The sequence below is a fragment of the Colossoma macropomum genome, unplaced genomic scaffold, assembly GCF_904425465.1.
Source record: "Colossoma macropomum unplaced genomic scaffold, Colossoma_macropomum, whole genome shotgun sequence".
Taxonomy (NCBI): Eukaryota; Metazoa; Chordata; class Actinopteri; order Characiformes; family Serrasalmidae; genus Colossoma; species Colossoma macropomum.
Genome location: NW_023494785.1, coordinates 22,868,842 through 22,892,949, shown reverse-complemented (window position 1 = coordinate 22,892,949; position 24,108 = coordinate 22,868,842). Strand labels below are relative to the sequence as shown.

The 24,108-nt window shown below is 39.6% G+C and overlaps 2 protein-coding genes across 5 annotated transcripts in view; both read right to left on the bottom strand.

Moving 5' to 3' along the window:
* Positions 1-644: 644 nt before the first annotated feature.
* wdr26a (WD repeat domain 26a) lies at positions 645-9,788 on the bottom strand. 2 transcript variants are annotated; one of them, XM_036587534.1, is made up of 15 exons: positions 9,032-9,788; positions 8,129-8,228; positions 7,433-7,489; positions 7,191-7,327; positions 6,553-6,650; positions 6,349-6,354; positions 5,888-6,044; positions 5,486-5,624; positions 5,187-5,327; positions 4,981-5,100; positions 4,521-4,666; positions 4,356-4,434; positions 4,122-4,251; positions 3,246-3,440; positions 645-3,072 (listed from the first exon to the last, which is right to left on the bottom strand). In XM_036587534.1, exons 1-15 carry the CDS (start codon positions 9,343-9,345, stop codon positions 3,050-3,052), a joined length of 1,842 nt encoding a protein of 613 aa, XP_036443427.1. In that variant the 5' UTR covers positions 9,346-9,788; the 3' UTR covers positions 645-3,049. The 2 variants fall into 2 exon arrangements, with proteins under 2 accessions (XP_036443427.1, XP_036443438.1); XM_036587545.1 differs by lacking the exon at positions 6,349-6,354 and having other exon boundaries at positions 9,032-9,787.
* Positions 9,789-10,693: 905 nt separating this feature from the next.
* Positions 10,694-24,108, bottom strand: part of adcy3a (adenylate cyclase 3a) — a 33,654-nt gene continuing 20,239 nt past the window's right edge. For 2 of the 3 annotated variants that reach the window (XM_036587505.1, XM_036587523.1), the window contains exons 12-20: positions 15,514-15,630; positions 14,931-15,202; positions 14,758-14,839; positions 14,247-14,405; positions 14,021-14,167; positions 13,654-13,770; positions 13,427-13,553; positions 13,213-13,337; positions 10,694-12,165 (exon numbers count right to left, since the gene is read on the bottom strand). In XM_036587505.1, coding sequence (XP_036443398.1) covers positions 11,983-12,165; positions 13,213-13,337; positions 13,427-13,553; positions 13,654-13,770; positions 14,021-14,167; positions 14,247-14,405; positions 14,758-14,839; positions 14,931-15,202; positions 15,514-15,630 — 1,329 coding nt within the window. In that variant the 3' untranslated portion in view covers positions 10,694-11,982. The remainder of the gene's footprint in view (positions 12,166-13,212; positions 13,338-13,426; positions 13,554-13,653; positions 13,771-14,020; positions 14,168-14,246; positions 14,406-14,757; positions 14,840-14,930; positions 15,203-15,513; positions 15,631-24,108) is intronic. The other variant, XM_036587514.1, reaches the window with a different exon arrangement.

Here is a 24,108-nt window from a genome sequence, read left to right as displayed (position 1 = left end):
GTGTGGACCTTTCATTTTTCATTTTCATTTACGTATCTGCCACAGAATATCTGGGTGACCTGTTTACAACTTGCACTTTTAAAAGTTTAACAGTCATGAGATGTAATGCTGTAATGCACAAAAGTGGTTTTTCAGTTTACCAGTATGTAACTGATGTTCTGTGTCTATCGTTTAAAAATAAGTGTTTCATAGGAGACTAGAGACACGTTTCATTCAATCTGAATGTGAATACATGAATTTTGCTGTCAGCTATTGCTTGGCAGTAGCTGCACTTGAAATCTAAGCCTTTAATAACCTGGTTGTGGCCTGTGTAGCTAGTAGCTCTGTACACTTGCAGGTCCAGTTATTTCAAGTTCACATAGAAAGTAGAGATGTGCAGTTAATTATGCTTGAAATTATTTCAGTGTTGCATGGCATTCTAGGAATATGACCTGAATAAATGGATGTTTACAAGTATCCAAAGGATTTTTACAGGTGTAAGTGTATATAGGCAAATAAAAATAGTGTGAACTCAGTTCACACAATCAAATTTCATTATAGAGCTCATCATTTATATGAACTGCCCTGCCAGATTGCGTGTTCCTAGGTTGATTCTCTCATGTCTGACCACACATCAAAAATCCCTAGAAGAGCAAACGAACTTGTGCTATTTTAAAACCCTGAATGCTTTATTGAAAATATGCATACGTAAGACTTCTCCTACACATTACATAACAGTACAATCACTTAGAATATTAACACAGTTAAATGCAAAACAGATCCTTCAGAACCTGATGCAAAACAAAGTGTTTGCCCAGTAACTCCACCACGGGCCCCTGTGGATAACGAGCAGGCTCGCAGCCATGCTTTCACATCACAGGAAAGCAAAAACCAAGCCCTCAAATGAAATACTAAGTCACCAAAGGAAAACAAAAGGTCATTTGCATAAGCAGAACATTAAACATAACATTGGTGAAATTTCAGTGTTTTTAACGGGTATTAAGGTGTGTGTCTGTGTGTGCGCACACGCCACTCCTCAGTGACGGAACAGGTTTGGCTGGTGAGTGCAGGGATAACCTGTACAGAGGAGCTTCTTACCTGATGCAGGTGGAAAAAACAACAGCATTTGAAGGGAAAAGGGACGCTCAGCCTAAGTGATATTCTTGACCAGTCTTATAATACATGCCATAAAATACACACACACATAGCACATATTACAAAGCAAATCATAATAGGCAAAGTTTCTTATGCTTGATGGCCAGACTGTAACACTCTGAATACCTCAATATTTGCACACTACACCTGTGTGTAAAAATGAGTAAAACAATGAGCAAGTATAAGAACGTCACATAGAAAAAAAAAGTTAAGAGGCCACTTCCCAAGAAATACTTTATATGATAATTCAGGGAAAACAATGAGTAAAACAAAGGATCAATATAACTTTAGACATAAACAATAATGAATAAGCCCCCAAAAAGGAGAGAAATCTGACCTTTGTGATGAATAATCATAAACTGTATAGCTGAAGAGCATAAAAACCACAGGAACTCAAAAGACTCGATAAGAAAACATGATCAAAAAGAAAACAGCAGACTGACATGAAGGGATTAGCACATGAGGGTTGTAGTAAATACAAACACAAAACATGGTTGAAAATCAAAAGTCAAAAGGAACATAATTGGAAGGCCTAATTATGAACTAGCTTGCTTACTGTACCTTTAAACTGTATGGATCTTGATCATTACCAACAGCACTGAGCAATCCCCTAAAGCCCTATCTTACATGACACTTGATCTTCTCTCAAGCCAACTGCCACTTTATTCACTGAGAAAGCTTACCTTTTTGAGCTTACTACAAAAACACAATCCAGATATAACCAACATCTATTAGCCATTTACAAAGGAAAAGTACTCCTTGCATTCTTGCATTAAGGATGGTCAATATTTACATGTGCTCATAACTTTATAAGTAGGTCTTATATGCTGCCAACAAGGATGACAACAGAGAACAAGAAGCATGCTGGTAAGTGAGAACACCCATGGCGTCCAAGTCTGAAAGTTTAAGTCTCATTGTTGGGTCAGTCGCTATCTGACAGATTAAAAGATTTAAGCAAGCTCAATTCGTTAAACATTTCCTATCTTACCCTGGGCTATGGCAAGCAATGATCTAACAAGAGACATTACTCATCCACTTAGTCTCCAGTTCTTACATACTTACCATCATACACAAATGAGAATCAGATTCTTTAGAAAACAAAGTACCAATCTACGATCTTTGATGGAGGGAAAAAAAGACCTCAGGATCATTTTAAGATATTTCTCATAAACCAAAATGGATCTGATTTCACTGTTAAAAATGCCTGTATATATTCAGTCAATTAAAACTATTTTCAGAGTTCTAAACATGGAAAAAAATTGTTACATTCTGCTGGTGACAACACTTTCTCTCAGGCTTACATTCACACAGGTGGCTGAAGAAAAAGAAAAAGTTCATGCGGAAAAAGATATGATGGCCAACCTCTAGGACCCCTCCAATATCTCCACACCCCTGCTGCCCTCACTCATGACATAGAGAGGGGTTTTTTAAACATCACACCAGCAGAACAGATTAAAATAATTGAAGAATTACCTCACAGAGTGAATATTGTAAAGAACAAATCACACCATCACTACAACTCAAGCCAGAGGCCTTGACTGATTCACAACAATAAATAATAGCAGTAATAAATAATGATTTGATTTGGTGTGGTTTGTGAAGCTGTAGCTCCTCGGAGGGCTGCAGTGTGGAGGGCAGGAGACAGACGTCAGTTACAGAGTCTCCTCAGTGAGGCCGCCTGATCCGACCTCAACAGGGACGCCACGCAGGTCTGTGGTTACAAGGTAAAGGCCAGCAGCTGGGCAAGCTTCATTCAAGTGGTCCAGCTTTTCTGTATTAGTTTGGCCTCTCCACTGCTACAGAGGGGGGTAAACCTCCAGAAAAACATCAGTGTATGTTTTCTACTTCATTCATCCTTAATTTCTTGCAGTGTTTATAGTATCACTCTGATTTTCGTTCTGTTGCAGAGTCAACATCAACTGTCCATGCTACAGATTTCTAAAGAGAGGAAAAATGGTGATGCCATTTAATAAAGTCATAAAGTCTGATCTCTACCTCTCATTAGCTACATAATTGTAGAATGTTAAAAAACTCTAAATTTAGAGTGCATCTAAACTCACAATGAGCACATATTCACATAGTTTTGTGTTGCTTGCAAATATTGCTCTTACCGCTAAACCCCTCTGCATCTTGGGCATCACTGAAGGGAGCAGGACCCCAGACCCTGACGGTGCCATCATCAGAGGCACTGGCCATGAGTCCTGGCAACACAGGGTTCCAGCTCACACAGTTCACAGTGCGTGTGTGGCCCGTCAGCTCTGCGATGGGCAGCTCGCTGCGCTTGTGCCAGATGTATACTTTATGGTCTATGGACAAAGAGCATGACACAAAAAGTCCCTCTATTAGACAGAGCCTAGCTAGGAAGAATAACAGTGAATGCTTGGATTCACTGAATGATTTCATTCAAGAACCTGTAAAATGGTTTTCTGTCTTTTTCATACACTGCAGTTTGATTTGTTATATTAAAAGAGTAATTCCACAGATTTGCCATAATTTCTTCCTAATTAAATGTTGTTTTAGATAGTAAATAAAATAGTAAAAAAATGGCATTTGCATTGTAGAGATTGAGACCCCTGGATCCTGTCACAACTCTGTAAAGAAATCTGAATCTGTAAGTTTCTGTACAACACACTATTTTGCATGAAAACACTCTGAATGCCTTTGCTCACATCAATGATTGAATTATGTAGAATTTTTGACAAATTGGTGGAAAGCTTAACTCATTAAATAGTCTTGATGTCTACTGCAGGAAAGCAACATACAGTCATGCAGAAGGCAATCTAAACTAAACTAATAAGCACAATTTACATTATGCTAAATTCAGACTGAACAACAGACTCATGAAATCAAATGTGAAATAAAATAAAAAATAAATTAAAAAGTGCAACTTCATTTCATTTTATTCATTCAGTTCATTTTGATTCTCCCTATTCATTTGTAGGCCCTGTGTGTAGTGATTTGGTATACAGTGATTCATGCATTCTAACCTTCACTCCCACTGGCGATGAAGTCCTCATTATGGCCTCCAAAGCAAGAGTGGATGGTGTAGAAGCCTTGGGTCACTCCTTGGTATTTCCTCACCAGTACTCGGTCCTGTAGGTCCCACAGATGAACTCCCTAAATTAGATCAGAGAAGATGGTGAGCAATATTGCGAATTTAGTTCAATGTAAAAGACAAACACGCAGCAAAAGATTTAGACATTGTTAATTAAAAGGAGTACCTGAGTTGCAACGTTTAATAGAGCTAATCTGCCATTCTTTGATACGGTGAAAGACATTATAGGGTGATCTTCCTGTACACTGTGGAACATAGCCAAAGGATAGTTGTGAAAGCAGATTCAGTACCGCATTCCCAGTTAGACCAAGCCTAAAGATAAAGTACTTACATGTTTCTGTCAGTCAGATCTTCAAAGTTGTATCCACGGATACGCTGGTGCGTGTCTGAGGCCAACACAGTTTTGCTGTCACTCAAGCACCACAGGCACTGAACACGAACTCCCTCCCACGAGTCCAAAAGGTTTCCATCTAGATCCTGCTCATTCAGAAATTATTGGGACATACAGGTGTCAGCTCACTGACCAAATGAGGTCCATGAAATGGGATTTATTTAGCAAAATACTATGACAGTGGTCACCGACTCCCCCCCAGAGTATCTAACACGCTGGCCTCTCCTCATATGTACACTACTGCATCTGATCCAGCCAATCAAGGATTTCTGAAGGAGGTCATTAGCTGGGGTGGGGGGGGGCTGATTATATTTTGAACTACAGTCCACAGAAAGTAGATCTCAATGACCAGGGTTGGTGACCACTGCAGTAAGGTTACAAAAATACAGAGAATACCTACACATTGGTAAAACTGGCCTCTCTGGCCCCCAGTGACAAAGCGCTTGCCATCTGGGTTCCAGGCTACACTTGTCAGGCTGTCTTCATGGGATTGACTCATTTTTGTTCTCAGTTCCCCTGTCTGCATGACAATAACAGATGTTTAGAACAGGCAGAAGAGGCTACATCCAGACAGATCAATTGTATCTGAATGAAGTGAGGCTGCACCTGAACATTCCAGAGCCACAGCTCGGAGCAGTCGTCTGGTCCACAGGCTATCAGGTACGCATCATCCGGGCTCCAGGCCAGGTAAGACACCCCATATGCGTGGCCTTCCAGAGTCTTCAGCTGCTTCAGCAGATGTGTTTCCTGTCAATCCACAGCAGACAATCAAACATTTTCCCTTGCCTTTCATTTCTTCTAATAAAGCTTTTACACTTCTCTCAGCTTGTTCTTGTTCACTGTCTTAATGTTATTGGAGAATTTTAGCTACAGGAGTTTTTGCAGTTAAAGAAAGGAGCACTCACTGGGTCAACCTGCCAAATAATAACTGTAGTGTCTTTAGATCCAGAAGCCAATTTGGTGCCATCGTTGGAGAATTTACAGAACCAGACCTCATTGCAATGTTCTGTCAAGATCTGCTGAGTGTAACAGGGGAACTGTTTCCTGGAGATAACAGAGAGAATGCATTTTAGAGGGGCCATCTGTGGAGTCTGTATAGCTGAAATAAATAATATGAATTGGCATGAGCAAGAAAAATGATAACAGAAAGAGAATCACTGGCAACCAATAAGCTGTGTGGCAAACATTTCAAGCCAAGACAGATATGTCCTCAAACCAAAAGAGATACAAAACATGTTCCCCCAAATACAGTAGAAAAAGCAAAAGGGATATTGATATGTCGGTAAGACCATACACAGCACATTTACCTGCTGCAAACATGGTCCACCAGCAGAGACACAGAGTCCAGGTTACTGTCCAATTTGGTATTGTGGTAAAGGCAGCGATCTCTCTGCAGCTCCACTGCCTGACGTAAAAGAGTCTGTAGCCTGCGAGGTGGCAGCATCACCGAAGGGGGCAGGTATGCTGAAGAAAGAAAGAGAGAGAGAGAGATGGAGAAAGATGGAGTGGGAGGGGCAGTTTGCCAAATACGAGAAAGTAGGGAGATCAAGCTGATTAAAGACTGTAAGCAGGGTTAGGGTCAATTTCTTCTCAACTCAGCCACTTTAGGAGATGCACTGAATTCAGTTCATTGTCAACTGACATTCACTACTAGGCTTCTATTCCTAATGCATTTAATAAGACTCCTGAATTCAATTTGTCTCCTGAAATGACTGAATTCAAATGATACTGACCCAAACCCTGAATGTGAGAGGCAAAAGGGAATTACATGACACTGATAGACAGATAAGAAAATAAAGAAAGGAAAAATGGGGGAAATAAATGTAAATATGGCAGAGGAATCTGTGTAACACAACTTTTTCACCATAATGCAAGCACCATATTATGAGATCTACAAAACGCAACATGAGGATCAAGAACAGAGGACGACACATGAAGGATGCGTTAGTGGGTACTGCTCAGAGGTACTCACTCTGGAGTTTGTCAAGCAGTTTTGAGCGAGAAGATATTCCTTTTCCCTCCCACTCAGCCTTGGCTCGGAGATCGTCTGAATGACTGCACATCAGATACCTAAGCAGCCAACAAATTAAATCATCCAAATCATCAAATTATGTGGCTTACTAATGTTTCCTTGCACACTTCTATATAATCCAGACACTTTCACCATGTTTTATTACATTTTCTTACATATTATTTGTACCAGGAAAATGGAATCTGCTCCCTTATTTGGTTATTTAGTTCAGCAGAACACATCACAATATAAGCATTCACCTCAAATTGAGAGTTGGCCTTTAGGACTCAGTACTGTTGATTGTTTTTTTCCCCCCATTTTGTGCCTTTTTTTCTGGCTTTTGCATCGTGACATGATGTTAAATCAAGAGCATGATCATAGATGCACTTAAAATCCACAGAGGCTCTGCCTGTGATTATAATTGTTGCTGTTGTTAGATTAATCATATTTCTTGACAAGTTATTTATACATGATAGAAAGTCATCAACCCAAGAATAAGCTTCTCTTGAGACAAAAAAGCAAACAAACATATTTTTCCACTCTTGTGAAAAGAGAGATGAAAGGGCTGAAGTGTGCATTAGAAGACAGCACTGCTGTACCCGCTGAGGACGTGGATGCGCTCTGTGTTGTACTTCAGAGGAGTCAACTCTGCTCTTAGAACATGCAACGCCTCCAAGACCTTTCCATCTTCTAAATACTCCAAATACTTCTGCTGCAAGAGCAGGAACTTCATCCGCTAAACAGAGGCACAAAATAGATCAAGCATCAAGCAACCAGCCAGGTATGAGGCAAAGGGTCAGTACCTGACAGTAAAGGCAGTGTGGGAGTATTTTTCTCTTACCACAATAGCATTTGGTGAATGCATCAATGTTTTCAACTCATTGAGATCACTTTCAGCCTGTAATGAAAGCAGAGAATAGAAGTCAATTCAATAGGCTTACAAGTACACTGAACTATTCACTAGGCACAGTTTAAACCCAACCCTGGACAGAACTGATTTTCCCTATGTGAGATAAGTAACATTTAAAAATGGCAAAATGTCACACCAGACTACACATCTATAGACACCTGACCTTAGTTTAAGTCTGAGTTTAAAGAGCCTGTTCCATGGAAAAATTAATTTCCCAAGGAATCTGAAATAATACGTTAACACTGCTGAAATTTAAATATGTACCCTTCACTAGCTGGTCCATACAGTCTATATGATAGATGTCACAATAGGAAAGAGAGTGTGTTTAATTTTAAGAGACTATCGAACAAAAAAATTATTATGTAAACTTGAATCTTAGGCATTGTTGGTACATAAAACCACACAAATGTTAGAAGTGGATGCCAATGGAAGAAATAAAATATAAAAGAAAGATCCTGGTTAGCAGCACAATAACTAGCTATGGCAATCCTATATTAATACAGTTCCCATCAAATAATTAAATGTGAATTTTTCCTTATTACCAATTCAGTAAAATAATAGACTTTGATCAGCACTGTGAACTACAGGACACAAGCTCAGGCTCTCAGATGAATGTGTTCTTGGTACCTTGTCCCATTCCCCTTCCATGACATGGTTGCGGAACTTGGTGGCAGCAGGATGCTCAAGTCTACAGCCTGATTCCTGCATCAGCAAGTCCACAGTCTGACTAAGAAAAAGGATGAAAATAGACATTGCATTTGACTAATATTAACACTGACACAAAGTGGTGCACTCAGTAGTTGTCAGAACAGCCATCTGTAAAGCAAGAATAAAGGAGAGAAAATACAGTTTAATGCCAATTTAAATACCACAGGGTCCCTTTTTAATTAGGCACCACAAGTAATTGAAAATATCCCCCATATGTGATCCATAATAACAACAATACTTCAGCTGAAATCCTCAGAGTTTACAGCTCTGCTGCATACAGGTCTATCTGATGAATCCAATGACTACTACAGTACGAGTAAAAACAATCTGATTCAGCTGTTTTAAGAGCCCTTTTCTATTAGTCACCATTTTAAGTAATTAAAATAGGCGTAGCATGCAGTAAATTCAGTGACAAGAGCGTAGACCATTTAAAAGCGATTTCAGAGGATCTTATTGTAAGCAACAGTCTACTTCACATCTTCCATGTAATAATAAATACATTCCTTAAAATTACATTTAGGTAAACAACTAGTGTGCTGAGTGGATTCATTGTGACCCAGAGTAACAATAATCAGAATAATACAGCTGTTCTCTTCTGGCAGTCCTTTCTCCGTTCTGCAAAATGGAGCCCCCTGCCTCCCTCCTCTTTTCCCCCTGTTTGTTTATCATGCTCCTGCTGTCAGCTCGCATTAGCAGGCTTGGTATGATGGCTATGGCTAACGTGTCAACAGATAAAAATCAGCCCTTCGTAACACGGTGGTGTGCGCTAACACTACCGCGACATGTTTACTTTAAAAAGCCGAACCGTTTCGCCGTACTTACTTCAGCCCTAAGCCGTGTAGATGCTGCCCTATCAAGCGGATGACATCTTCATCTGCCTGAGACAGCCGCTTCTTCTTCTTCATGGAGCCCGTCTCGGAGCCCAAGGTCGCTGCGGCCGAAGCGGCAGAGCTGCTGCCTGCCGGCTGGATGCCATTGTTAGCCGCGGTGACACCGGCGTTTGTTCCGCCGTCCGCGGAGGAGGCCAGCAACCCGTTTGAATGCGCTCCGCTGGCCGCTGACGACTCTCCGTTTTGGGCGCTGTTCAGGCACGGCAGCTCCGGCTCCTGTCCCTGTCCTGCCCCGTTGGCTTGCATGTTCGCACCGCTGAGGCAGGCGACTCTGTGCGCGTTAACGTCGAGGGGCCCGGAGCCTGAGCGGGGACACAGGACAGAAGAGAAAGAGGGGAGACCCAAAACAAGCGCGGTGAGGCCTGCGGTGGCGAGAGAAGCCCCGCTCTCTCCTGCTCCCTCCGCCGCCCGCGCTCGGGCTTTCTTCCGCGGCGGCGAAGCTCCGCCGGCTGCCGAGTCGGAGGAGGAGGAAGCGGAGGCCAGAGTTAACCTCGCCGAGAGCAACCGTGACAGAGCGCCCGCGTTCTCGGCTTGCGCGGACGACGTGTCAGAAGAAGTTAAAGTCGGTTTGGTTTCGCTCGTGTTGTCTTTTTTTTTCTTCTGTCGGTCTTGTTATTGTTTGTCAGCGAAACAGCTGCAGCACCATGACGGACGTCTGTGCGCAGTGACGTCACCGGGAAGCCCTGAACAACCTTGAGCTTTAAACGCTGCCTTCAAGCGCGTCGGTAGAAAACACTGTAGAGTTTTAAACGGCTAAAAAAAACCTCTTCGGTTTTGGAATCACTGTCAACAGGGTCTGTTTCCTTTTTTGTCTAGGTCGGTTTGGTCGGTAATAGGGTCAAAGATCTGTTTAGGATTTTTTCATGGAGTAAGACCGCATCTCTTTTGCATGTGTAAATGGAGAAAATTGCATACTGATCGATAATGAAGTGATCTGTTCCTGTGTAGATCTGAGCTGGATTCGTAGTGCGATGTGACAGGCTGAACTAAGAATTTTAGTGTGCATTTCTTGCAGTGATTTAATAATCTTAACACTTCAACAGGTTTTTACGTTTGGCAGCTTGAATGCTGCATCAGCCTGGTTATTATAGAATGGCTTGGAAGACGGTATCCTTAATGTTTCTCTGTAAAACCGATATCCAATATCAATTTCGAAAGCAACGTCTTAGCGAAATCAACCCCCCAGTATTTCAATGCCCAACTGGTGAAGTTTATTCCAGGTGACCCTAAAGCTAGTCACTGATACATACCTGCTTGCGGGAAAAAATGCTGAACCACAGCCTCAGGAAGTTGCCCTTATACCACGGCTTTAAGATCACCATCTTACCATTTATCTTAAGATGCATTTTTTCATTAAATAATCACATCATTTTAAACTCATAGGGCTGGCATCCCAGAGCCAGATTAAGTCTAAACCCAGACTGAAAAGGATTTTCATTGGTAAATCAGCAATGGGATTGTAATTTACTCCAAGACTGCTCTTAATCCATGTCTGGGAAACCAGCTCATAAAGAAATGTGTGTGGTGTCTTTTTAAATCTATTATAAGTCCTATGTATAATATTTTTGAATAGAATACAAACAGGAGACACCTACAGATCATCCAAAGTGCCATTTTATTCCCATGTCTAAGGATATTTCAAAAATACAAATCAAATTTCAGTAAAATCCTCCATCAGGCCAGAAGTCTTTTCCTTCATTCTGTTACAACACATGGGGATTCAGTAACAATTGCAATGCTGTCTGTGGTTTTTCATACAATATCCCTGACATCTGCAATAAATTAACAGAGGAAACCATCAGCAGTGCAGTCAGGCACACTACGCCAGTCCTATATCTGCTCACACTGCACAATACTCTTTAGCTAGAATAAAACATATACAATCATAATATAAAAATATGACTTACAGGGAGAAGAATGTGGGTTTCTTTTTTGCAAAGGGTACTGGAGAACAGAGCATCGTAAAAGAATAAACTATTGCACATTCATCTAATCTTTTAGGAAAGACTTTTGAGGGGAATATAATCTGAGCTAAGAAACACCCATCCCTCCAATACTGCCAAAAAAGTCTTAACCCCGGCTGCACTTTCATTTAGTGCATGCATACTGTACATACACGCTTGCATTTAACCTGCTCACAGTGACACGTCAAACACCCCGGAGTAGCATACATACAGGACACGTAATGATGTTGTGGCACTGGTTGTATGGCACACTAAAAACACTTTTATCTGGGTAAAAAATGTAGATTGGCTGGAAATGGCTGCAAAGTCCACAAATAAAAGGGAGTAGATACATACACGTCGGGAACAGCAGGTGAGGACACACACACATACTTGTACGTGCACACATCTGCATACACACATGAGAGGCAGAGGGAGCCTGTGTGCTTCCCTTCACACACTTGAAGACACACTCCTCAACTCCAAAAAATAAAACAATCAAATAAACTTTAGATTTACAATAGAATTTTCAACAACAACCTATAGAGGAGCAGTGTAAGTCTCAAATTTAAAAGCATTGAAGTGTGTAATATACAATTGGTTAATAACAAGTAACCATCCACTGTGTGTACTCTCTGGGTTTGTGTGGCATGATCACGAGTACTCTTAAACAATGGTTCCTGATTCAATTTCAGCAGATAAAATATTTCTGGAAAGTCATTCATTCACTCATTCATTCACTGAAAAGGTCTAAGTACAGCATGACCCTGTATTTCTCCAGTGTGACCAGAGGGAATCTCATGTTTCACTTCATTTCTGAGGTCTGCATCCCTCTCATTCTGCAACACATGGACTTACTTTAAGAGGTTTTATTTTGCATGTGTATGGTGCGTTAAGTCGAATGAGTTTCATGTTTGAGTGTGGGTTTTATGCCTGTCGGTCAAGAGCTGTCCACCACCTGGTGGGGTAGCGTGACAGAGGAGCCATTGATGAAGGAACCCTGTTTTTCCCGTCCTTTCAGAAAATAGGTGAGCAACTCCCCTTTTCCCTTTACAAAGATTGGTCCCCTCCTCACAAAGCGGAAGCCGTAGTCCTTCAGGATGTTATAGCAGTCCTCCACCACCTGGGGGTAGCAGACTTAGTGTTACTGACGAAAGCAGACTAGCCATAGCATAATTACAGATTCAAACTCTCAAATTCTGTGCTTGCAGTTTGGGGTTTTGCTGAAGTTTATGTAATGCTTTTCGCAACTTAGCAAAAGTGTTCAAGCACTCATTAAGACCACAAGAAGTGTGTGAATGCGTCCCATTTCTTTAACGGACAGGTAGTTCTCTCACAATATTAATGTTCTTTCCCATTATTTCCTAAACTTCTATCAGAAAACACTTTAAAATGGGGGATATATCCCATCCTGCACATTTAGGAATTGGGGCACACTTGAATACTTGTATGGAAAGCACATGAACACGTATACAAATACACAAAACTAGGGGGTCCATCTTTGTATCTGACATATCTGGGCTAACCTGTGCTCAATACAACCCCATATCAGACTACAAAAAAATATAGTGCTGGCATAAATGGGGCTTTTGAGAGACTGAAGCAAATGAAACAACTGATCTAGGAAAAGATTCTATTTTTCAAAGCGAATCAGTTGTTTCATTGCATTTGAATCATCGCACCACAGTGACATCTGGTGGCAAATCAGGGCTCAAAACAACCTCGTCTAATAGAATACAGAAAGAAATACATTTTCATAGTAATGTTTAAAAACAAAACAGCGATACGCTTTGTATCACTTTTAAAGTTTGCAAGTCACAGTTTTGCAAACAACAGTAACTAATCAGGGATCATAAAAAAGGATTTTCCGACTCACTTAGGTGTATTTAGCGTCAAAATATCCTGATCACATATCAGCAGCTTGCACTTTTTTGCATATACCGAAAACATTTTGAAATGTTTTGACACAGTGTGATGTAATGAAACCTCACTGGGCTAGTCATGTGACTTTTCATTTTGATTCCGAAACAAATGCGGTGCTTCAAATTAATCAAATCACTTTTGAGTGTAAGTTTCACTACACAAAACTGCAAGTGTGAACTTCGGGACAGAAGGATTGAATGCTTTCTGCTTTCTAACATATTTAAGCCTCATAAATGCCAGGATTCACCTGGATGTTCCCCATCACCCCTGTAGATTCCATGCGGCTGGCCACATTAACAGTGTTTCCCCAAATGTCAAAATGTGGCTTTCGAGCCCCTATGACGCCAGCCAGAACACCCCCTTTATTCAGGCCTGTGGAGAAAAGATGTAAAAGAAAGTAAGCAATGAATGGCACAAACATCATATCAAATCTCCTGCACACTAGATGACTGTCCGCTTACCAATGCGAAGCATGAAGTTGTTAAATGACTGGTAGTTGATGTTCATAAGAGTAACCTTCATGGCCAGAGCAAAATCTGCCAGATCAGCCAAGTGCTGCCAGCGCTCCCTATCAGATAATTCCTCCTTCTGTTGAGTGGGAAAAATGCTCAGGTCGATCACTGGACATCAGCAGGGTAATCAACATCACAACTATATGCAGGTACAATGACTATTCTGACTTTATTACCTTCATGCAAGCATAACCGTTGGTGTTGTTGTCAGGAGTGACCCCAGATGCTGCCATATAAGTGCTGCCGATAGTCTTAATCTTGGTGATACAGCGAAACTGAGGTTCATCCAGAAGCTGTAAAGGACAAGATGGAAGACCTGGTCATATAAAACCTCCTAACTCTAACTCTTCCATGTTTTGAGTGAACATTTTATGACAAGTGGACAAACAGAAATGCTCCAAAGTTTTATGTAGTAAAATCTCAATACATGAATGCACATGTATACTTTTTTCCAACGTTTCTGAGAAACAAGCTTTTGTTTAACAGTGTCTATACAGAAGTACAATCTAAATGCTTAAAAAGAAATGTTAAAATATTACTTACACTGTCAAAGTCAGAGATGATTTCATTGAGGAACCTCAAGCACTCGATACCCCCGTTGTTGATGCTCTCCTCCGTGTAGAAGTCAGAGAAATTAGGGATAGAGGCAAACATCACCCCAATCTCATCATAGGACTGGCTGTACAGCTCCTGTTGATCGCAAACATATGCAGACTGCACAGTTTTTGAGCTACTTATATCCTGAAATTGATAAGAAGGATTTTCGTACCTCATCCCTCTTCTTGGAACCCAGGAAGTGGCGTGCGACATGCTCTGGAAGCATGTTGGTGACCAAAGCCTCATTCCAGCGCCTCATCTCATACACTTTCTCCTTCTGTTCATGCACCTCAATTTTCCACAGGAACAGCGTGCGGGCCAGTTTCTCCACCTGAAAGACAGAGAGACATGATGTTATCAACAAGGTAAAAGAAAGGAATGTGAGAAATACACTCTTAAAAAGGTTCCTCTGTGGATCTTAGATTGGACATATGGTTGTAAGAAAAACTGTTATAGAACCTTTACAATATGCACAGATTCTTTAAACATTGAAGGGGTCTTCATACGTGCACTTTTCATTTATCAAAATGTTTCTTTGAAGAACTACTGAAATGTTCTTCAAGGAACCAAAAGTGGTTCTTCTATGGTAAAGCTCCAGAGATCTTCTTGGTACCTTTACTTTTTAACAATGAAGGAAGGAAAGGTGAAGAAAGGATGGCAGAAGAATCTGGGCAATCACGTACGTGTCGGGCAAAGTAGTAGAAGCTGACCATCATGATGAAGATCATCACAGTCATTGTGTATTTGGAGGGCACCAGGTATACTCTGCACAGAAACAAAAAACATTACACTGAATTCAGTGAGGAAAAGCTTTTAGGTTCGTAATACAACAATCCTCCCTTTGATCGGTGCCCACCTGTACTCCTCATAGCGCACCAGATCATACTGGTCAAAGATGTCCCTCCAGTTGTAGATGTTGACTACACCTGTGGCCACTGTGATCAGAAGCATGAGCGTGAGCTTGACCATGTGGCTGACCTGCACCAGCATGGTAGTGGCTATCAGTGCTAGCACAGCAACGTAGCTGTAGTATTTGGGGTTCTCCAGGCAGCCCCTCTGTTCAGCCGGGGCTGGAGAACTTTCCACATCTGTGCTTGTTGCGGGCGGCTGTGGTGGTCGACAGCTTAGCTACAAGAGGACAGTTAATGTGGAAAATAACAGATTTCAGCAACAAGCACCATAGCAGTACCTGAGGCCCATTACATTAACACTAATGGTTAATTTCCAAGCAACTTTCAGTATCTACTAAGGCTGCCAAAATTAATCAAATAAACTTGATTACTGAATTAAAAAAAACCTTCTCAACGAATTAGCAGTGCTTGAACTTGATTACTACTCCATATTGTCCACATAACGTGCTTCCCACATTTAGAGATTCAGAACTTTTCTAAACCCCAACAGTGTTGTAAAGGCAAACAAATGTCTAGTCAGTGCCTCACCATATCTATTATGTCTGCCAGTGTGAGGATGAAAATGGCAGCCATGGCCCAAGTGTTGCGAGCCCAGCGTGTGTGATCTATCCATGTGGAAAATGACACAAGTCTCTTGGGAAATACCTACAAAAATATAAAAAAAAAATCAGCCGTTATTTTACACATCAAGTCACTTAACTCACACAAAGGATTTCATAGACACAAAGAACTTAATGGGTTCTTGATCACTGGGATGCAGAAGAACTACAGTGTGACTAGTTAGCTGGTAGTTCAGCTCTAATTGAAGTGACAGCACTCTAATTACTTTCTATATGCCACTGCATGTGCCCAAGTGTCAATCATATACGTTTTTTTCTGATTCATAACACTGCCGATTCATAACAACTGATTTATAACACCGCTGCATGACAATGTTGTGTCAGGCACCCGACCCCCAAACTCCAGCGTTGGTGCACTGGACTTCTGCAACTTTCTGTCGGCGTGGGGCTCAGGCATCGGCACCCTGCCGTCTCTTGCCTCTGTCATTGGTGCCCATGGGTCGGGCACCTGCCACAAATATATTGTCACTGTTGAAACAAACCTTTTATCTCTTTTGTCATTTATTTATGTATTTTTTACATGATTTGAAAACATCAGCTGCCGTTTACAGTGAGTGGACCAACAGAAATGTTCCAAAAGGAGTTAAAATAACATCTTGTTACATTAACTTTAATTGAAAGTTAAGTACGTTATTTCTTTCTCCTGTAAAGTTACTTTTTTGAAGATATGAGGTTTTTAGCAACTCATAATTCTATTCTTCATAATGCAGAGGCAAAGGACTTTAATGGTAATAATGGTTATACACCTAGGCTGCTATTTTGATGCAAGCAAATGCAGACCCCCATCTGTTCTCCAAATTTCAAAACATTTTCACCTTTGAATTTCATCTTTGGAATCACTGATGAGTAATAAATAATGTGCGAACATTGACTGAACATTGATTGATTGAGACAATCGGTTTTAATCACCTCTTGTAGCTACTGTGCATTTGCTAAACTGGCAGCAAAAACTGCATCTATCTATATTTTAAATTGCACTGAACAACGTGCATAGCCATTTACTTTACATAAGCCTAATTATGCATTTGCATTTTTTAGAAGCTCAACATTCACCATTCTTCTCCTCTAATCAATATATTAGTGTATTTGAATTATTTACTACCACTACTACTAATAATAATAATAACAATAATATAAACATTCTAAATACAGTTTAAGATGTTTCTGCAGCCAGTGCTGACTGGGTTAGCCTAGTGGACTACTGCTAGATGAATCTAAAGGGAACAGTATATCTACAAACATTTTCAGATATATCCTCACTGTACTGTGTATGCCATTTCATTAGTAATCATGTCTCTTCCGTGTCTCTTTCCCTGCCTGAACCCTCTCCATCCATAGTTTCCATTGGTGACTGGGATCCCTTTAGGCAAATTTCGTGAGACTACCAGTCAATATTGCTATATAACTGTATTAGTCAATTGAAAGTGGAATGACCTAACTAGTGGTGCTTCATTAAATGCACTGGTGCATGTTCAAAAAACAACTGCTGCACTAAGGACATAAGGTCTATTTTCGCATTTAGCTCCTGCATTAATATTACACAATTACAGTGTTTGACAGCTGGATTGCAAATGGAAATGCTAAATGGATCGCACAAATCAATGTTTTAATAAAAAAAATGTGGTCCAGTGGAAAAATGGCTTTGTAGTGGGTCCACAAAAATGACAGACACATCCCCTCAGCAGGAAAAAAAAAATCACATTGTCAAGCTTTAAACTTAATTTTTATTAATTTTTTTTAACAGTATTACAATGTTTCCATGGGGGGGGGCTATAAAAATACAAGTCATATCTACACACTCTTCAATCTTAATTATTACACAAATAAAAAGAGCAACAAAGGGAATCCACTTCAAAATAAAAGTAATCAATAACATAAGAAAAAATAATGAAAATAATGTGAGAACAGAACATGATTGTCTAAAAATAAATAAACAATTAATTAGACAATCATTAAGGGGGGGGGTTGTATTTCTCACTGCATTAGTAGATCTATAACAGGGCTCCATCTCTTCGTAAATGTATCTTTTTGAATTCTTAACAAGTATGTTATTTGTTCCATTTGGTAGACATCCCACACCTTTTGGATCCATAAATTATATGTGGGAGGGTCTGGATTCATCCATTTAATTGTAATACATTTCAGAGCTACCGTCAGTAATATTCCTAGAATGTATTTCTTAGGTCTCCCCTCTAAGTTGTCGGTATTACTCCCAATATTGCTACTCTAGGATCTTGTGGAATATTCTGCTGAAATACTTCCTTAAGAGCATGAAATACTTCATTCCAGAATATCTGTAACTTAGGGCACAGCCAAAATATGTGAGTATGGTTTCCAATTTGTGCTCCACAATTTCTCCAACATGAACTGTTATGTGTTAGACCCATCTTTGACACTATTTCTGGCATTCGGAAATATCTGGTGATGACTTTCCATTTGAATTCCCTCCAGATGTTTGAATTGGTCACTAGACTTGCTTCGGTGCATATTTCGTTCCAAGTACTCTGTGTTATATCCACATTTAGCTCTGATTCCTATCTCTGCTTTATGTTTAAAGAATTATTTAGGTTCATAGACATGAATATTTGATACAGTTTACAAATTATTCTTTCCCTTCCATTCTTATTTTGTAATTCCATGAAATAATTTTCTATATATGTAGGTTTTATAAGTTTCCCCATTCTTTGTGTGTAATGTCTCAATTGCAAATATCTAAAAAAGTCTGTTCTGGGGAGAGCAAATTCATTTTCTAGCTGTTCAAATGTCTTAAGGTTACCCCTGTCCAACATCTGATACAGTTTGGTTAAACCATATTCTGACCATCTTTTAAACCCCGTATCCAAACTGTTGGGATAAAGGTTTTCATGTGTCCAATACTTGCTAACAGTGAGATTGTCTTGGGCAGCCTGAATATTGATTGTATTTTTTTCCATATCTTAAAGGTAACTGCAGTCCATTGTCCCAATTCTTTTATAGGGGCATCCAAAAATGGTAAGACATTGAGGGGCACTGGACACATACTTTTTTGATATTAAGTCAGCGTGTATTTATATTATTCTGGATCCATGTTAACAAAGGCTTCATCTGTGCAGCCCAGAAATAATATTTTAAGTTAGGCAATTTAAGCCTACCATCTGATTTGGATAGCTGCAATGTTCCTAATTCTTGGACGTTTTCTTTGCCATATAAACTGAGAAATCAATTTATCCAAATGATTAAAAGTAGACTTTGGAACTTCAATGGGTAACATCTGAAATAAATAAAGCAACCTGGGCAAAACATTCATACGTATAGTTTCAATATGACCTAGCAAAGACAGAGGGAGTGTGGACCATTGGTCCAAATCTTTACTAATACAGCAAATTATTTTTTTTTATAATTTGCAACATAAAGGTTTTGTACAGATTTAGGGATGTGTATACCAAGATATTTAATATCATCTTTTGGCCACTTGAATCCACTCTGGAGTTTTATACTTTGTGGTATTTTGCCATTAATATCCATAGCTTCTGTTTTTTCCACATTCATTTTATATCCTGAATAGTATCCATACTGAGAAATACGTTTCTTTAAGTGTGATATCGTTGTTATTGGTTCTGTTAAGTACAATAGTACATCATCTGCATAAAGGGATATTTTATGTTCTTCTTTATTTATTTCGATTCCTTTTATATTTTTCTCATCTCTCATGAGCTGTGCTAGTGGTTCGATACTAATTGCAAACAAAAGAGGCAAGAGCGAACAGCCCTGTCTACATCCGGGTTCTAATGTAAATTTCTCTGACCTACACCCATTAACTCTGACGGCAGCCTGTGGGTCTGAATAGAGTGTTTGTATCCAATTTATGAAGTTAGGGCCAAATTTAAACCATTTTAGTGTTTGAAACAAATACTGCCATGATACACGATCAAAGGCCTTCTCGGCATCCAATGATATAATTTTTTTTTAATATTTCTTCTTTTTCTTTATCTTTTTGGTAGGACATTATATTAAGTAATCTTCTGATGTTATCTCCATAGTATCTTCCGGTGATAAAACCAGTCTGATCAGGATGGATAATTTGGGTAATAATCTTACTGACACGTCTAGCCAGACTGCTGTTAAAATACGCAAATCTGCATTCAATAGTGATATAGGCCTATAGGATTGGAATTCAGTAGGATCTTTGCCCTCTTTATGTATTACTACTATTGTTGCTTCTTTCCAAGAGGGGGCTAAAACTTTAAACTCAAACACATGATGGTATGCTTTTAATAACAGGGGAGATAAAATATCTTTAAAGGTTTTGTAAAATTCATTAATAAATCCATCTGGTCCTGGGCTTTTATTATTTTTCAGATTCGAGATCACCTGCTTAATTTTCCATTCCTCTATTGGTTCATCTAATTCCTTGGCCATTGATTCTGTTAGTGTTGTCATGTTTATGTCTTCCAAGAATGTTTTGAGTTGTATGTCCTCAGAACAAGTATCAGAGTTTTTGTATAAACATTTGTAGAATTCTGCAAAGGATTCTGCTATCTCATTTGGTTTCATACAAAATTTAGTATCCTTAGATTTTATTTTCTGCACTATGTTAGATGATTGTTGCTTTTTCAATCTAAATGCCAATAACCTACTTGCTCTGTTACCATATTCATAATATTGCTGGTTAATAAATCTTAAGCTTCCCTCAACCTTCTCTGATAACAAACTGTTAAGTTCTCTACGGGTTGCGCTAAGAGCTTTAATAAGTCTATTTGAAGTGGTTTGTTTATGTTGCTTTTCTAAATCCCTTATTTTGTCCTCTAATTCCTGCTGCTTGGCATTCTTTTTTTCTTTTTTTAGTGCATGTATATGAGATAATACGACCCCGGATGTACACTTCAGCACAGTCCCACAATATAAGAGGTGATGTTTCTGATGAGACATTAGTATCCAAATAATTATTAAGTTCTGTTATGATAAAGCTGGTAAATTCTTTATCGTTAAGGAGCGAAGCATTAAGTCTCCATTGTTTGAAGGTTGGTCTGTGGCATATATGCCACTTGAGTGCAATGGGTGAGTGGTCAGAGATAGTAATAGGTAGTATTTCAAAATCCATTACTCTATGCAGCTCTAACTTGGGCATGAAAAAGTAATCAATCCTAGAATAAGATGCATGCCTACTTGAATAGTATGTAAAGTCCTTATTTCTTGGGAATTTACTTCTCCAAACATCTATAAGGCCCAACTCGAGATATTGATATTTAAGCATCTTGCTCATTTTAGAGAGGGGAGTTTTCGATTCAGGTTGTCTATCCATGCATTGTGACAAAACACAGTTTAGATCCCCTCCCATCAATAAAAGTCCAGTGCTATGCTGTATTAGATTGTCCAAAATTATTTTGATAAATCCAGGTTTATCTTCATTCGGTGCATATACATTTATAAAGGATACTTCAGTGCCATCAATTAATCCATTTACCAGTATGTATCTCCCTTCAGTGTCTTTATGTATTAATGTTGGTGTGAAATTTATTTGTCTATGTATCAGGATGGATACTCCCCTTTTCCTCCCTGACTGATGTGAAGAATAGTATACTTTATCTGCCCGGGATTTTTTAAGCTTATCATGTTCATCATCAGAAAGATGGGTTTCTTGTAGAAATGCCATCTGACAATTCAGTTGCTTTAATTGGTTTAGAAGTTGCTTTCTTTTGATAGGGCTATGAAGTCCCTTAACATTATAGCTTATAATTTGTGTATATTATGTATAGCTGTGGGTATATTTTCCTGCAGTGAGGGGAAAAAAAACAAAAAAAACATGTATACATTCTTATCTTCAGAGAAATCCATTTAAAAATCTGGGTAAAGAAACATTGAGGTGGTCTTATTATCCTTATTCTTAACGCATGATCCTGGGGGAACATTAGGATCAGAACACGTAAAACAAAAAAACAATTCAAGCTAGAATTCGCTGTCATGCTTAACGGGGATGTGGGGTCTAGTCCCGGCCCGCAAAATTAGCAGGCTATAAAGGGCACAGTCTAGATGGAGTTTGACTGTACTTATGTGTGCTAAGATATAAGGTACCAGGCACTATTCAGACCCCCGCAGGATATCTTACATGCGAGACATACAGCAGAACGGCATATAAAAATAAAACTGTTCATTCGACACTTTTCTGGACTACCTGTAAGTGTCTCGGCAATAAGTTCAGAAAAAAGTGTCTAATGGGTGACGTACGGCGCATACCTGCGCTAGTCCTCCAAGTGACAGAGTACACAACCAAAATAATAATGATCTTGTCCCCACCTGGAAAGTTTTAACACTCCACAGGGATGAATCTGTGTGATTACTTTTATTTTAATGCGGGCAAGAAAAGTGTTTCATTACTTCTCCGTCTCAGAGATGATTTCCTTCCGAACATATTTCCAAAGCCTCTCGAGGATCCAGAAATTCCTTTTCCTCATTTTTGTATGAAATCCGCAGTTGGGCAGGGTAGAGGAGGCCATAGTGAACTCCCCGTCGTCCCCGCAGCATCTTCCTCACGTCTGTGAATGCTGCTCTGGCTTGGCGACGCTAGAGGTGTAGTCCGGGAATATAGCTATGCGCCCCCGGCTGTAGTTTAGCGGAGCTAAGTCTCGGGCTCTTCTCAGAACTTCCGCAGCGTCTCCATCATAGTGCAGCTTGGCGATGATAACCCGTGGCTTGCCCCTGGTTTCCACAGGGCAAGGCTGCGATGTGACCGGTCTATCTTCATATCTCGGTCCATCTGCAGTACTTCTTTAAGAAGTTTGGAAACAGCCGTGGGAGAACTCGAACACCAACTATCCGTATATTCCCCCTTCTCATTCTGCCCTCCAAGTCTTCCCTCCTTTCTCTGAGTTTTTCGACTTGACTCTGAAGGCAGGCCACAGTAGTCTGAAGTGAAGCTACTTCATCAGACCATGTAGACAGTCCTCCCGCCATGTCTTTAAAGTCTGCCTTCACACGGTCCATTTCAGAGCGAACTGTGTTCGTATTATTGGTCATTTCTGATCTCATCGCTTGCAGTTCACTTTTCAAGGCATTAAAGTCTTCAACTAATGCAGTTTTCAGATCTTCCCTGATTATTTTAGATATATCTTCCCTGAGGGATGACAGGATATCGGACTTGATCGCTTCAGCAGTCATACCTGTAGCTTCGGTCTGTGTAGGCGGGTAGTGTTTCGGGCTACCTGAAGTATTGTGCGTCGAGGGGGGTTCAGGCCTCGCCGGGTTGTATTTGTATTTTCGAAGATTCGTTGTCATTCAAGTTGATATTCCTGCTTTAATTTGAAATATGAACTCTTAAATGTCCTTTGAGCGAGATTTTATATTACTTTAGATATGAGCAAAGCCGTTTAATTAACAAATTCTGCAAGAGCTCTGAAAGAAACGTCTTACTCCATGTCTTGCTCACTCGCGCCCTAGATAAATTTTTTTTTTTTTTTATTTTTTTATTTTCTTTTTTTTTTTTTTTGCTTTTCTTTTGTTTTTTTTTTTTTGGTATTTTTTTATTTTTTTTTTCATTTTTAATTTTGTTTATTTGTTGCATTAATCAGTTTAGAATGTATTTATTTGTGTGATGATTTGAAATCTGAAAGTCCTGAAGAAAGGTAAGAAAGGCACAAAGGGAACACTTTCCCACTGCCACAGGGAAACGGTTTATTATTCAGTTTATCACAGTTCACTGAAGCAGTGAGGTTCTGCCATCAGGGGGTAAACATTTGGATATGTAGGGTGGGAAACTGCATTTAACATGAAAAGACGTTCACATCAACTCCTAAAATATTCTGTCTGTCTCTATAATCAGGATTTAAATTATTAAAAAATGAAGTTCTGATTAGGGATTCATCAATACCAATACTGGAATCGGGTATTGGGCTGATACCACGCTCATTTACTCATACTCATAAAAATTCACAGATACCTGCTGATGCCATGAGACGTAAGCCGAGTGTACACTGCCACTAATAAACAAACGACTTAAGCTGGCAGTGAAAGAGAGTCAGAATCTGCTCTCAGAGAGATCATCGTCCATATACACTATTTATCTGTAAAGACACCATGCAGCACTGTACTAATGTAAAATATGCTAAGTGTCTATTTAAGTGAGAAGTAAAATATCTACAGTACAGTATTACAGACAAACAGTGTAGTATTCATAAACTTGCAGATCTGTGTGTCATTTTCAAGCTGAGAGTTGTCAGTGAGTAAGAGAGCGTACAGAACTCAGTGCTTTAACACTAGTAAAAAGAGCGTCACCAGCGATTCAGTCTGAGAATTTGGTGATGGCCACGTTAACTCATTAAAAATCTGCCACTAAAGGAGTTTCAGAGAGTGCATTTGCACATTGGCCACAGAAAAAACAGCTTTCTGTGTGCTGCTGTGATTCTGTCACTGAAAAAATGTTTCCTTTATTGTTCACTACATTTCTTTACAGTGTGAGCAAACAAACTTATTCAGAGTGATTATCGGATCAGTAAGCCCTTACGATGGATTTGTTACATATGTTTTTCAT